The 16165-nt window shown below is 36.1% G+C and overlaps 1 protein-coding gene and 1 long non-coding RNA gene across 5 annotated transcripts in view; both read left to right on the top strand.

Moving 5' to 3' along the window:
• LOC128994163 (probable 3',5'-cyclic phosphodiesterase pde-5) overlaps positions 1-3148 on the top strand; it is a 151513-nt gene extending 148365 nt beyond the window's left edge. For all 3 annotated transcript variants that reach the window (XM_054418493.1, XM_054418494.1, XM_054418495.1), the window contains exons 15-16: positions 1621-1701; positions 2482-3148. In XM_054418493.1, coding sequence (XP_054274468.1) covers positions 1621-1701; positions 2482-2622 — 222 coding nt within the window. In that variant the 3' untranslated portion in view covers positions 2623-3148. The remainder of the gene's footprint in view (positions 1-1620; positions 1702-2481) is intronic.
• Positions 3149-12505: 9357 nt separating this feature from the next.
• Positions 12506-16165, top strand: part of LOC128993791 (uncharacterized) — a 31540-nt gene continuing 27880 nt past the window's right edge. For both annotated transcript variants that reach the window (XR_008490823.1, XR_008490824.1), the window contains exon 1: positions 12506-12842. This is a non-coding gene — a long non-coding RNA (uncharacterized LOC128993791). The remainder of the gene's footprint in view (positions 12843-16165) is intronic.

Below are 16165 nucleotides of genomic sequence, written 5' to 3' on the forward strand. Positions count from 1 at the left end.
ATTAGCGCGCAGGTCACTTTCTATGCATACTGTTAGAAATATATTTTCCTGCAGCTGTGCAGAATCCCTTTATAAATAGAAAGTACCTGAGGACCGAGTTTTGCTCGCGGAAAATCATTCCCCCACTCTGCGATGCCAGCCTTTACTACTTCCTTCACCATTTCCTCCGTCATGGACCTGTTTCCTTCCCTTCATAGCATTTAAGTATTACAGATGCATTAATATAACTGCCACAAACGGTTCCCACACTCTGCGATGCTAAACTTTACTACTTCCTTCGACACTTCCTACGTTGTGGACCTGTTTTCATCTCTTTCCATAGCATTTTAGTATTTTAATACATTAATCTAATTGCCACAAACATTTCCCACACTCCACACTGCTAGCATTTTCTACTTCTTTCACCATTTCCTATGTCGTGGACATGTTTCCATCCCCTCTCATAGCATTTCAGTATTTCAATTTCAGACATACAAATCTAACTGTTACAAACGGTTTCCAGTTCCCACACTCCACACTGCTCGCCTTTACTACTTCCTTCACCTCTTCCTACGTCGGGGACCTGTTTCCCTTCCTTCCCATAGCATTTTAAGATTGCAGATACCTTAATCTAATCGTCATCAACAGTTCCCATACCCCGGACTGTTTGCCTTTACTACTTCCTTCACCACTTCCTAAGTCGCGGACCTATTTTCCTCCCTTCCCATTGCATTTTAAGATTGCATATACCTTATTCTAATCCTCATAAACAGTTCCCACACTCCGGACTGCTCGCCTTTACTACGTCCTCTACTTCTTCCTACGTCACGGACCTGTTTCCCTCCCTCCCCATAGCATTTTAGGATCGCAAATACCTTAATCTAATGGTCATAAACAGATCCCACACTCCGAACTGTTTGCCTTTACTACTTCTTTCACCACTTCCTACGACGCGGACCTGTCTCCTTACCTCCCCATAGCATTTTAGGATCGCAAATACCTTTAATCTAATGGTCATAAACAGATCCCACACTCCGGACTGTTTGCCTTTACTACTTCTTTCACCACTTCCTACGCCGTGGACCTGTTTCAGTTTTAACATTTTGTTTTATAGCGTGATTTTCCCATGAAAACCCATAAAATAATTAAATAAATTGGATTTTCACAAAAGATTGCTCAAACAAATCTGATTGAGCTTTAGTATGGTATGGTCATTTTAACTTTAAACAAAAAACAAAATGGTTCATGCCACAATGCTGCAACAATTACAATTCAAAATTAATGCAACTTTATAGAACCTTTATGATTTTACCCTTAAAATATCATAACTTAGGCGAGATAGGTAATACGAGAAAGTATATTTTGGTTTGCTGATGCTGTTTATTTTTGATAACTTTTCTACTGATTTTATTTTTTCATCCATATAAATGTTTACTCCTGGTAACTGGTGTTTTCAATGCCATTGGAGACGGGAATTCCAAACTTAAAGCAGCTTTCCATTTATGTTGAGAAGAATATACCTGACAAATAACACAGCCTGCCATATGTCTGATGTCAATGTTAGAATCTGAGAAAATATATACTTGTTGGATATAGTATTCTTACATTGGCTGGATCTTTTCTAAAACCCTAACATTTCAGGGAGATGCAGAGAGACAGGCAGGCATCACCCCTGTACCCATGATGGATCGGAATCAACCAGAATTACAAGCCGTCTCTCAGGTACGAAATGCATTCACAAAACATTTACTATAAGTACTGTATTTAAAAATTAGTATCTTCCAACATATTATGTGTATTGTTTGAATATTTAATAAAATAAATAACATGACATTGTAGCCTGATAGATGCCTCGTGTTGTTGATAGACCTGATCTTTCAATCTTTCTCCTGGTTATAAATGCATTCCAAATTAGTTAAATTTATAAATTGAGGTATCACCTCAAAATCTTATTGATGCTGTGCTCTGTACCTAACCTACTGTTATGAAGTTTTATTTCAAATTCTTCTAAAGATCCAAGTTCTTCATTTGAATTATATTTACGTATTGAAATTACGAGTGGGTAAAAATGGGTCTTAAATATGTTTTGATTATCAGAACAAATAATAATTATCAGACAATGTTACAATGGCAGTTTCTGTGTGCACTACAATGACATCTACATCATTGTATAATCTGACATCACTTATTGTACTTTGAATTGTATATTATCTCCATTGACCTGGCCTATTGTATGACATTCAAATTCAAATTCAAATTATCTTTATTTATATTATGTACAAAACGTACAATAAATAGTGTCAAGCTTATAATTACTATGTACAAATACTTAACCTAAACAAAAAATACAGAAAATAAAACTATCTATCTGTATACATTCATAAAAAGTTCACATATATACTTAATGGCAATAAACTATTTGAATTTGAATTTGGTAGATTTTTTTACTTCATAAGAACAAGGTTGAAGCAAACAGTAACCCATCTGTGATCTGCTTCACAGGTGGGCTTCCTCATGTCAATCTGCATTCCATGCTACGTTCTACTGAGTCAGCTGATTCCCGAGACAAAGCCACTGTTGGCTCAATGTCAAGCCAACCTGGAGCAATGGAAGCTGCTTCAGACGCAACAGACCAACACCTAGTTTCCGCCTTTGGACTATTCTGGTCCTTAGCTTTACTCGGGACTGATCTCACTGAACCGCCGGTTCACTGAATCATCATATGACTGGTCGGATTACTGGTTTGTTAGAGCTTTGGACCACAGTATCCCTGAACTGTTTGATCACTGAATCACCAGATCACTTAAATGAGATTGTCAGATCACCGTACCACTGTTTTAATGGACTGGCGGGTCAGTGAACTTTTTGGATCAGTAGACCATCAGATTACTGAACTGGTGGATCACTAGTATTTATCAGGTCTTTACACAACTCAATCACTGGACTGTCTGATCACTAGTATTTATCAGTTCATGGACCATTGGGATCACCAAACTATTGGATAACTGATCTATCAAGTCACTGACTGTTGGATCACCCTCGCCTCTCACTTCACTAGCCTCTACTTGTCTGTGATATCTGTACCTTATGTTTTCAGGGTCAAAACTTTACTTGCCACATTTGTGTTATGAGACAGTATTATGGCAAATAAATGTTATTTTGTATAAAACAGCTTATTTAAATAGCCTACCGATTCCATTACTTCCCAGATGGACTATTGGATACTGAAGTAGACATCGCATCTATATCGACCAGCTGTCACAAATGTTTTATTAAAAAAGACCATAGTTCTGAGAGCCAGTTACAGAATGTAGTGTATAAAATTCTAGTTCATTAGTTATAACAGTTGCGATATGGCTCATAATAAAGGTTGATTCACACTCATCAGTCCAGTCACAGAGTTCCGTCACAACAGTCCCCCAGTAACGGCTCAGTCTCAGTTTTGAATCCGCTATTCCTCAGTCAACTTTCCGTCACTTAATATCAGAGATCTGAGACAGATGTGTGTGCAGTTGCAGCATCAGTGTGCGTAATGCTTAGTTATGGAGGACGAAACGCTATGAAGAAAAGTCAGAGTGGAATATGGCCACCAAAATGAGCTTCGCGCGGCTGCCACCAGGATCCACCACCCTGCGCTGCACCAGGTGCAGCAGCGGAGCTACTCATCTCTCTCTCTAAGCCAATTCTTTGCCTCACTCTCTTTCACTCAGTCAGCTGACTTGGCCGTACTCTCGCGATAGTAGCACCTTCCCTATCTAGTAGCCACCGCAGGAACTAACCGAAATTAAAAAATTCCCAGACTGAATTTTAACAAAGGCATTGCACTTCTTATAGGGTTTGTATTCATTGCTTTGGATCATGGCCGTTTTTATAAAAAGAGGTCTGGTCTGGGCAGCAAGAGAAAAATTCTCCCCACAAGGTAGGTGTTGAGGGGAAGGAGCACAAAATTAATTTTCAGGTCCATAGCACATCTCGTGCAAACCACGGGCTTGCTTTAGATGTTCTAGTGTTAATTTAGTCAATGTTTTTTGTCTAATATATGTGCAACAGGTATTTTGTTAGTCTTAGAAATTGGGATAAAGACGGTATACAGTACAGTAAAACCTCACTAACACGACTATTTGTGGACCCAGAGTTTGTTAAGTTTGGGGGTTGTCAAGTTATCCAGTCATCAAGTGTTTCCCAGTCATGCCTCTATTGGCTCTGGCATGTTCTGCTATTTTTTTTAAGACTCCTTTTATTTTTCTCACATGTTTTTCAAAAGTCATTCCTTTACTGTACTGAAGTCACTCCTTAATCAAGCCTGACGACATATCAAGATCCCTGATTATCACAATAGTGATTCCCAGAAATTTTGGGACCCGCCCAGTCCTACCTTCCAATATAATCAAATATTCTTTTCGGATATGAAAAACATGTTCTTAAACTAACTAGTGGTCGACAATTCGACCAAAAATTTGTAATATACACAACAAATATATACAATATTTATATATATATGTAATATACAATATGAAATATATATATATATATATATATATGTAATATATACAATGAAAATTGTATACTGAAGTAGACATCCTATCTATATGGACCAGCTGTCGTCATTTTTTTAATTACTAAACATTGTAATTATGTGAGCCATACAGAATGTGTGTCTAAAATTCTAATTTCTACCTTATTTTTGTTGCTGACAAAGTGGATGGGTCATAACAGTTGCTATAGCTCATACATAATAAGTCATTCCAAAGGTTGACTTGGTAAAAAACATTGTTTATTCAACAGAAATTAGTAATTTAGATCAGCGCAATCTGGTTGGTGGCTCACATCAACTACGACAAATTTAATTTAAAAACTGGTGACAACATTAACATGGGGATGGAATGACTATTGTAGTAGTACCATAGACAAATAGAATAAATATAGACTGTCAGCTGTGCTGCGGTTAGCATAAGGTCTGGCGTCCACAGCTAGGTTTGCCGTGTAGCTACGGCGCACACCACTGTAGTGTCTGTAGCGCATACGGCTCCTGCGCTCCTCGTCTGCAGCGGTGTGCGCCATAACTACGCGGCAAACCTAGCGGTGGACGTCAGTACCTTCCTTTTACAGTCTATATTTATTCTATTTGTCTATAATATCACCAAGATGGACTGTTTTATCTATGGTAGTACCCTAAGTCAAAGGTACGCTTCTCTATTTTAATCCCAAGCTGTAAATAAAACATGCGATTGGAATTTCTTCCATTTGTTTAGATTTTACCTAACCCGCCATGTTAAACCTCCCTATCCCAAGCGTGATGTATACAACTTCTTTAATTCTCGAGTGATGTAAAGTTGAAAAATCTCACTCGGTGAGGTAATGAAACCCATTTAAATAACATTGAGTGCTTAACTTAAAATATATACCTCTATGGAGCCAACGACGTTCAAGCTAGAAATCAGCTGTGCGATTGAATGTTATTGTTATGCTTTAAAGTATTTTCCTAACCTAGCTTTTGTTTGTAAAAGAACGTTACTGTTAGAAGATGAGTGAAATATGGATAATGAAAAATATTGTACGTAACCCCATGTATATTGTCGGGTCAGGTAAAATCTTGTACGTTACACGTTACGCAAGAGTGTGTTTACATCACTTGGGTGAATTATGCAACTCGCTTCCGCTTGTTGCACAACTTTCACCTGCGTGATGTAAAAACGCTCTTACTACACTTGTAATGTAAATAGCTATTATGTTTATATTTCATTGTTATTTTGTCACTAGCATAGCAACCCACAAGACCCAAGTTAATATATTAAAATTTTGAATTCATTTTTTGTGCTTATTTTTAAGCCTAGTTTAATTTTAAAGGGATTCTGCACACCTACAGAAAAATATCTTTCTAACAGTTTGCGTAGATTTTCCCTACGATGCTCATGAGCTGAGAAAAAAGGTCTTAAAGAATCATGCTTGCCTATAGAAGATATTAATAACGTCTGATCATTATTCTTGAGCACCTAACATAAACTAGGTGTACAATGCAGTTGTCTGCTTGCAATATTGAGCAGAGCTAGCTAGTATATTTATCCAATACTTTTAATAACTTCTTGATCAGCATTGTACGTATTTTTAAATTTACGGAAAGACTACATTCGCCTATTGGGTCTGATGATGATTGGAGTGTCCAATCGAAATCGATCACCACTTACCATCTTTTGTATATTTACCGTCTTGTGAGTAACAGTATAAGCGTAAATATATGTTTTAAGTGTTATAAGACGTATCTTTATTTACTTTCTGCCAATACTTTTCTAAAGTCAATGCTACATATCTGTTCCTCGTAAATGAGATTAAACACTTGCAGTATCCAACGTCAATTGTATATTTGGTTCACATAAATGGAATGTCTATTTGCGGGATTCAAAGTCTTTGTTCATCTGATTCTCAAATATAAAGTATCTATACTTGCAGTATCCAATGCCAATGGTACGCCTTGTTCACTTAAAGGAATGTCTATTACGTTCAAGGTTCCTAAGTGAATGGTACGTCTTGTTTACGTAAACGAATTGTTTACTTGCAATATCAACACTTAACAGAAAATTTGGTTCACGTAAATGAATTGTCTACCTTCAGTATCCTAAAATCAATGGTACACTTGCTATAAATGAGAAATCTAACTTGAGGTATCCAAAGTCGTTGGTCCATTTGGTTCACATAAATAAGATATCACATTTTCAGTTTCCAAAGTCAATGGTAGGCTTACTTCTGATTCACTTAAATAGAATGTCTTTTTGCAGTATTCAAAGTTAATGATACCGGTACGTCGGGTTCACGTAAACAAATTGTTTACTCGCAGTATCCAAAGTCAATGGTACGTCTGGTTCACGTCACTGGAATGTCTACTTGCAGTATCCAAACTCATGTTATTGGAATTCCTAATTGCAGTAATTTACCTATTTAAAGTATGCATTATTGAAGTGTATGTCTAGTTCACATGTTTGTGGAAATTGTAAGTGAATAATTTTTTGATCATTTTAGTGAAAGCAGAATATTCATCTAAATTTATCTAAAAGCCCTCAAATCCCTTAATATAGTTCATTGCCTAACAATCTAACTATCTCAAACTAATCTATATTTACTTATTTAATACGCAAGCAGGTTTTTTGTGACAATTACTCCTCTGAAACTACTGAACCGATTTGTATGTTTTTGGTCTCATTGTAAAGAGCGTAACGTGAAGTTGTGCAGGAAACTTTCTTTTTAGGGAAGTAATTAGAGAGTGAGGCCCTGGGGCCATTTAAAGTTTTGTATTTCTCCATAAGATTAACATGGGAAACAAACACTGTTATATGAAACTCCAGCTGATGTCAGAAATTAAAAGTGAGAAGAAGAACATATGTTAATATTGTAAACACTCAATAAGTTTGCTAATTTAACAGTTTGTTACAAACATTTACTGACTTGGTAGAAATGAAATATTTACTTATTTTATTATTTACTTATTTATTTATTTGAATTTGGGTTGGTGCAAATATTACAATGGGAAAAAGCGAGAGAGCCTGGATAATTTAATATACTAAAAAGAAAACTAAATTAACACTGTGCTGCATTTCTTAGTAATCATTCATTGAAAGAGCTGATTTGCAAACTATGGAAACATAGGGAAATCATAGAACACTGCCAAGGAGAAGAAATAGAAATAATGTTTTTTTTAGAATTTATAATCGTTATTATGGACAACCTAATGCGGCTAAAAGTAAGGCTATTCATAGAAAACACTAAAAAACAAGATCAGCTTTTAAAAAATGATAAGATATTTACAAGAAATTTTGATTATATCGATCTGTTATGTACATCTTGAGTCCATAATCTTTCATCCATAATCCCATTCCATTCCATAATCCCTTCTTTCCATTCATTCCATTCTTTCGTCCACAATCTTTGAGTCGAATCTTTTTAAGTCGTCAGAAATTATGACTGTTATTCAATAACGCCTGTAATACTTAGCAATTGCTCGAATTCGAGCAACAGGTATACTATAGTTCGGCCGCTTAGAAAGCGACCTCCTCAAGCATTGGTTTAGCATTAGCGTGCAGGTCGTTTTCTAAGCGGCCGAACTATAGTAATGTATTAATCCTCAATTGTTGAAAAAGTAAATTAGTTGTAACACCTTTCCCGTTTCTATTTTTACTACACAAGAGAATGCCATAAACTTAAAACATTAACTTAGGACAATTTTCGACCATACTTATCGCTTTCAAAGTCTCGGGGTAGACAAATATTTTAAAAACGTCATACTAATAAATGCAAAAGTGTGTATGTTTGTTTGTTTGAAGTTCAATCACACATTAACTACTGGTCGGATTGGGTTGAAATATGGTATGATGACAGCTCATATTCCCGATTAACATATTCAAAAATCCTTTCGGGCTCCACCACAGGCACAGGGGCTCTAGAGCACAGAAAACATACTACTATAACCCAGAAAGCCAACCGCATGGTAAAAAGCGTTAAGTACTTAGTACTTTGAGAGAGCTTTGCCTGTCAATTCGTAGTAAGCGACACCAGCGTTGCTATGCTGTGCTGAGTGGATAGCAACGCTGCATACTGATTATTCTAAACATTGTATATTACCATTACCATTAGAATAGCTCAAAGTTGATGTGATGGGCTAAGGAAAAAGATTATGCTCTTTTTTATGTTAGGAGTTTTAATTGAACGTGTTTTGTTAAGCCAAAGCTACGTATAATGTGTACAATACTACCTCAAATATGCCTTTACATGAATTATTTAGTTCAGCACGTCTATGTATATGTTACACTCAAACTCCGAATTCAGACAATGTCCGAAATTTTTACCCACTTTGCGATGTGTACGTCGCGGAGTGAGCATTTTATTTGGTCATTGGCCGAAGCGGAATGCCCAGAGATCGTGTTGTGGGTAAACTGATTTACTCAAATGCCGGAGTTGAAACGTTCTTGATTGAGCAAATCCAAAATGCAGTACCCACAACGCGGTGTGAGCAAAGATAATTAATTGTCCACGACGGGTTGTGGGTATTTCTATCGGCAAACGCCGAATTCTCGGTCTCACATGGACATCCATTATGAAGACCTAAATCGAGAGCAGTTAACATACCTTTGTGCACTCTTTGCCCATGAAAATCTGCTATTAATACAACATAGGAAAGCTGTGTAACTTCCTTAAACATGCAGACACAAAAAATTTCCAGAACACGGAAAGAAAATGAATCCCAGGAGACAAACGTGGATGGTCAGAATTCCTGATGTTGACGGGAACTCTTAAGAGTAGTAGTTTGGTACCAATTGGTACTATAGTACTACCAAGTATACTCTTGGTACAGAGTATACTTGAGCGTATACTCTGTGGCTAAACATGAGGTCTGGAGAAATATTTCTCAAGAAAGCAATTCCAGGTGAAGCCAAATAAATTAATTTGCACCGAGGATGTACCTGATGAGCAACTAAAACTTAGGCTAAGAAGCAATTATGTAATCTGGATCCAAGGAAGGTTTTATCAGGTGTGGTCTTCCACCATGAGGTGTGGTTGCAAGAGAAACGTTTAGGTAGGTAAAAATTGTGAAAATGTATTAGGTTATACAGTCAATGGTTATACATAAAATGCAATTCTATATGACATTATAGCACATACTACTGAGCCAACAAGTATAAAACACATTATAACAAGAACTGTGAAATAGTCGTAGATGCTCGCATAGAAAAACATTATTGTATGTGTTTTTGCTATAGCAGGCCTTTTTATTAAAAATTTCCTTTTTGGTAATTTGCTAGTTACCTATTTTCCCAAAATGTTATTTATTATACTCGTAACATACATTAAATAAATATAATTTGAAACATAAATTTTATTCTACCTAGTGATTGTGGATGTCATGTAGATTTTTGTGTATGCGGTAGTTTATACAGGCTATTCGGCGTTTGCATAAACTAGAAATAAACCACTTCCCGACGAGCACAATTATTTGCTCACATCGCGTAGTGGGTATTTTGGCTTTGCTCAATCGCCGAAGAACGTTTTGACTTCGGCATTTGAGTACCTTAAACTAGTTTACCCACAACGCGGTCTGGGCATTTTCGCTTCGGCCAATGTCCGAAAAGAAATGCTCACTCCGTCAGTGGGTATTTCACACTGCCCACATCACGAAGTGGGTAGGCCTAAAGATTTCGGACATTGTCCGAATTCGGAGTTTGAGCGTAACATATACACGTTTTATCAAGGTGTTATTGACATTATACATATGTAAAACCATCATTTCACACCGTGATGGTATTGTCACCACTGAGATTGAAATCAAACTGTTTTTCCTGCAAAACACGTTTGTTGCGTCCCGCACGCGTACCAACCCGTATCTATTTACAATTCGAAAAAGCGCCGATGAAAAGAGCCGCTAACTTCACGACTGTAAGGATGCTCTGCATTATCACGGCCATCTTTAAAGGCGGCCGTGGCTTTATACAGTAACCATCGATTAAACATACTTTATCTATGTCTTGATAATTTTATGACATCTTGATTTGCCAGCAAAACATTTTTATCCGACTGCATCGTATCAAGGAATCATCAATTTTTACTATCGATCCAGAAAGTTTGGATTTTGATTTAATTATTTTAGATACCTATTCTTATTTTGCGATAATCCAATAGTGTCAGTTATTTATGCATAGATTTCCAAAATCTATTGAAAATTATGCTAAAACTAGTTTTTCTTAGGTTAATTTCCAAAACTGTGAATTTTGGGACATAGATGAGTGAAAATTTAAAAACGTACGTTTTCATGTCCCTGGCCTTTTACTTCGTAGATACTGGATTTGTGTAGTTTATTATTATGGGTTTTAATATTTTTTGGGACGGGGGCAACATGTTACACACATTTATTTGGTTTTAAATAGGTTCTAGGTATTTTTTTCGTATTTTTAAAGTCTCGAAATTCACGACCATGCGTGTCCCTAGGGTACATTTTCCAACTTTCACGTTGTTTTTAGACTAATTATTCATGCCGAAATATATAAAGCCATATTTTTATGTCATCAATGGTTATTAAACTTACAAAAAAGGAGAATATTATAATTTTATTGTCATTGCAAACTGACTACCATGACAAAATAAGTCTGTCCCTCGATTTGGCGTCACGACCATTTGGGAAAATTTTCAACTTTGGAGCACGACAGTGGCAAGCCTGTCGTCGATGGAGTCAGTGGGTTTTAGAGACTAGTTCGGGGTGTACGTCAGGATTGTAGTGCCGGTTGTTTCGAGTTGAAAGGAGGAATTACAAGATTAATAAAGGAAAGATTGTGTTTTTTGTAATTTTGGTGTGTCCATGACCGTACGTAGTCATTCGATGAAGTAGACATGGTGTTAATTTTTGTTTATAAGATATTTCAATTCCTAGATTAACCTAGAAGTCCACTCTGTATCCTCGAACATGAGGTGCAGGGCTACCGCCAGAACAGAGCCAAATAACACGTAATTTCACGACCAAAGTTTCACGACCATCGCGGGTTTTTTCACGACCAATCCAGCCTTATGGATTATAGTGTGTTTGGTCGCGACAATAACTTTAATATAATTGTAAATTGAACAGTTTAGTTCAATTGAAACACATATTTTTATTATAACTATCAGTATAATTGAAGGATTGTTTAGAAAGATTTCGATTATTTCAGAAAATTCACGACCGTACCGCTTGTCCCTGACCATCACGTTTACGATTTCTATCATAAAAATTTCAAAAATTAAAATATCGTCATATTTCATTCAATGTTTTATACACGAAAGAAGCACACACCTCTATACAAAAATAACGATTTTTCGGGTCTCAGGTAAGTTTTTTCGGAGTTATACAAACTTAAAAAGATTTTATTGGCTTTTTTTCAATTTTTGAGTTTTTTTATTTTTTTCTAGAAAGACCAAATATACCAAAAGCTCAGTGACCTTTTTATTGTATAATGGTCATAAAAGTAAATTAGTTTATAGCAAAACACAGTTATAAAAATAATATTAACTATTTTTAATATTCATTTAAACGTCTGTTATGGTCGTGACAGGATTTTGTGTTTTTCCACTAAAGATGCTGTTTAAAAAAAAAACTACCAAAGACATTGCGTTACCATGGACTTTTTATGAAACTTCAAATGTTAATGAAATAAAAAAATAATAAAAGTTTTGAAAAAAGGGGAAAAAAATTTGCAAAGTGCTTTTCCTGAAAACGTCCGTTTTTAAATTTTCACTCAGTTAGGGCATAGATAAAACCTGTAAGTAGTATATTATAGCATAGATAAAACATACTGGGAGTGGAGTATGGTTTATCTATGATTATAGTAAATGATAAAACATAACTTAAACCGTCAGTTGGTGCAAGGCTACACTAAAAAAAAATTGGTGTGACCTTGGTGAGTCTAGAGTATATGGTTAGGATAGGGACATTTTAGGAAATCTAGGGATTTCTAGGGACATAATTTCCTAGATCTAGGGACTTTTCGCTCAGAGTTGTTGGCAACGGCAACACTGCCTGTGCCTATAACTTCTTATTTTAATTTTTTGGTCTTCTATTGTTCTATTGTTTGTTTTGTTTGGAGTTTGGATTTGAATGAAACCTTGAGTTGAGGGTTGTTGAACTTCAGCAGGAGCTTTATTATTCTTGAAACAGACAATTGTTAAGTAGTTTTGTTAAGTCTTACCTAAACAAAGGTGAACGTTTTAAAATTTACTTGTTTGAAGTAGGCCTATCCTGTGAATCATAGATCAAATAGCGATCTATTAATAGTGAGCTAGTGTCCTAATCCTGTGAACATGTAGTTTATGGAAGTTATTACCGGCCCACAAAATTGCAGATGAATAACACGTGGGTAAGCAAATGAGCTTCTATTGTATACCCCCTATTAGTACCATCAGGGTTATTGTTACATATTAACTTACTCTAAGTATATTTAAGCCTTTCCCTAGCCTATAGGCTACACATAGGCTATCATTCTTTTTCTTTAGGCTGCCTTGAGATGTAGCCTAACTTACATTAGCCTACTTAATCAACTAACTTAGGCCTAAGTTATCTAGATTAGCTAGTTATCTTGGCTGCACTTTACTTTAGTTTAGCTATGGTTTTTTTCTTGGGGTACAGTTTCCTAACGGGGCTAGGCCTATGCTAAGATCAATTGAAACTATTGATTCGATTAGTTAACTTTCATGCGATTTTTTCACCATCAGCAAGTTTGGTTTGTTGAGCGAAGCGAGCGGATTTCCCTCACTTTGTAACTTCTTTGTAAGAGTATCAGAATGACCAATTGATATGAAATTTGGCCAACAGTTAAAGAATACTGAGCACAATGTTTATGGTAAAAAATATTTGAAAATTTCCTACTGGATTTTATTTTACGGGTCACGCAATTTTGCTTGTTATTTTAATGTAGGCCTAAGTTGAAAGAAAAATTTATATTGGGTTTATGACATAGCCTAAGTTATGAGTTTATCTTGTTTCATTTAAATAAGATAAACATATTTTACGTTAATTGTTTGTAACTGTTTTGTTTACATTTCAATGTTTACTTTCATCCTAGGTTAAAGTTGGAATGTAACAGTTTATCTATGGAAGTAACAGTTTTGCTATATTTGTTTTGAGCATGCCTCAAAGGCCACGTCGTAATATTGGTCGTCGCACCACTAATGCAAATATTGTAAGAGAGTGGTGTCGTGAACAAGGAGAACCAGATGAAGCAGTGGCGGAATTAGCTGATAAGTTAATGATAGGCAGTTAGCTAATCAATTCCAACATGAATTAGATGCACTAAAATTTTACACTTGCACTAACTGTCATCGCCAACAACTAACAGCTTCGAACCAATCACCGATTTGTTTGCGTTGTCGTTCAAATGCAACTAAATTCACGGCGTTAAATAATATGGATATGTCAAGTGTCCCGAACGAATTAACCTGACCTGACGATTGTAGAACAAACGTAGTTTGCACGAGTACATCCCGCTATGCGCTTTAACATAGTACAGTACAAGCAAATGGTCAGGATGGCCAGTTTCACTACAAAGGAAACATCATTAAGTAATGTTGAGCAAGATATTACTGTAATGAAATAGCACCTGTCTTACCTACACTGCCCGAAAACTTAAAAATCATCATTGTCCAACGTCAAGGCGTCTTTGGCCATATCATTTTCAAAGTTCGACGTGAAAAACTACATCAAGCACTGACAATCTTTAATGCTCCGCTCATTTATGCGTCTAAAGTGTAACGACAGACCACCCTACTTTAGGTTAGGTTATGATAGTTTAATTTTATAGTAGGCCTAGATATATTTTAAAATATCGATTATTAGGCCTATAAAATATTTTCAATTTGATAGTTTAAATCGATATTAGCATAGCCCAGTTAAGAAACTGTACCCCTTTACCCTAACCAACGATCACATAAGACCAATAGATGGAGGACGCCTACCTAACTAACATTAAAACAGGTGAAGCCAGGCCCGCCATCTTACTGTAAGTTAGAAGCGCTAGATGTAGGCCTATATTAAAACAGCACCAAAACTCAATGTTCCGCTTCAAAATAACTTGACATTTAGTCTAAATTTAGACTAAGGTTATATGGTTGAAAACTTCGTATGAGTGAAGTCAATAAGTCTCTTGACAGTATTGGTTTTAATTACAGCTCGTGCCATCTAAGCTGGCACTTGACCGATCGCTACTAGTAGGTACCTAGTTCAAAAACATTTTGTCCCGTCATGCGGGTTGCATCAACTGTCCCCGTGATCCATATGAAGGCGCTTAACTACATAATACACAAGGAAAGTCAACCCCGTGAGGCAGAGGAAATGTTTGCAGTCTGGTCTTTTCCCTACCTCCACCCTCCTCCCGCCTACACTGCCCGCGCTAGGCCAAGTGCCAGCTTAGATGTCACAAACTGTTTAAGAGCTTAAAAGTTAGTAGCCTATTTTCTATTTTAAATCTTCAAATAAAGTCGGTACGTTTAAAAAAAAATAGTTTAAAAATCCCATGAAAAAGTTCTTCGGCTGCTACTATTTTTATTTTTTGGTCAGGTAAGTTAAAAAAGGGTGGATTTTGTAGCTAAAGAGTTGAATTTTTTGGATCATTTTTTAAAAAGTTTTTGGCTAGTGTAGTTTGGTTGTAATTTAAATTGTAATATAGGGGCTACCCGCCGCGACCCCACAGACCCATGATCCTAATGGGGAAATGTGTTTGTCTTGACCTAAGGAATAACGCTATGTCAAGAGAGTTACGGGACACCCTGTATAGATAATGCCTGAAAGTTTCATTAGAATCTGTCCAGTGGTTTTGGAGTCCATAACGTTCAAATCTTACTAATAGCCTATTATAAATGTCAAAGTTTGTTTGTTTATTTGAAGTTCAATCACGCAAAACTACTGGACGGATTGGGCTGAAATTTGACATGTATAGCTCACATTCCCGATTAACATATAGGCATATTCTTATCTCAATATCCTTTCAGGCTCTGCCCCAGTGGCTCTGTTGTTCCCCATGTTAACCTTATGAGTATTTATATTTAAAGGGAATTAGGTAAGGATTTTAGTCAGCTGTTTCAACTAAAAAAGTTGGTTCTATGATATGCAAAAGCATTAAAAGTTATAAGATTTAACAACAGGGTGCAGCACTATTATTTTTTTCATTATTTATGAAAACAGCTAATTTTAACTCAGCAGCAACAAAAAAATTTAATATGCAATGAGAACTGTAAAAGTCTGATTGTTTACAGTTATGTTTATGTTTTTAATTTCTTGAATAATTGTTGATTTTATAATTTCTTTTTCTCTATTGTTTAGGTGAAGTTGTGAACATCGTGGCTATGGTAGATGTGTACTGTAATACTATAGTATACCGTAAATTTAAAGAAGCACATTTTATCAAAATGTGTCCTCCCCCATTGGAAACGCAAAGCTTGAGTTTGGTATGACTGCAATAAGCATTTTAAACTTATAAGCCAACCCCGTACAAAGCACGGGTACTCTGCTAGTATATATATATACAAACTTCCTCCTTTATAAATAGTACCTGGGGACCGAGCTTTGCTCGGGGAAAATCATTAGTTCACTCTAAAAGCACCTTAGTATTGGAGATGCATAAATCCATTCCCAAACTCCACACGGCTCGCCTTCACCACCGTTTCCTACGTCATGGACCTGTTTCCC

The sequence above is a fragment of the Macrosteles quadrilineatus genome, unplaced genomic scaffold, assembly GCF_028750875.1.
Source record: "Macrosteles quadrilineatus isolate MER2022 unplaced genomic scaffold, UCM_ALF_1.0 Scaffold_5__1_contigs__length_97177068, whole genome shotgun sequence".
Lineage (NCBI taxonomy): Eukaryota > Metazoa > Arthropoda > Insecta > Hemiptera > Cicadellidae > Macrosteles > Macrosteles quadrilineatus.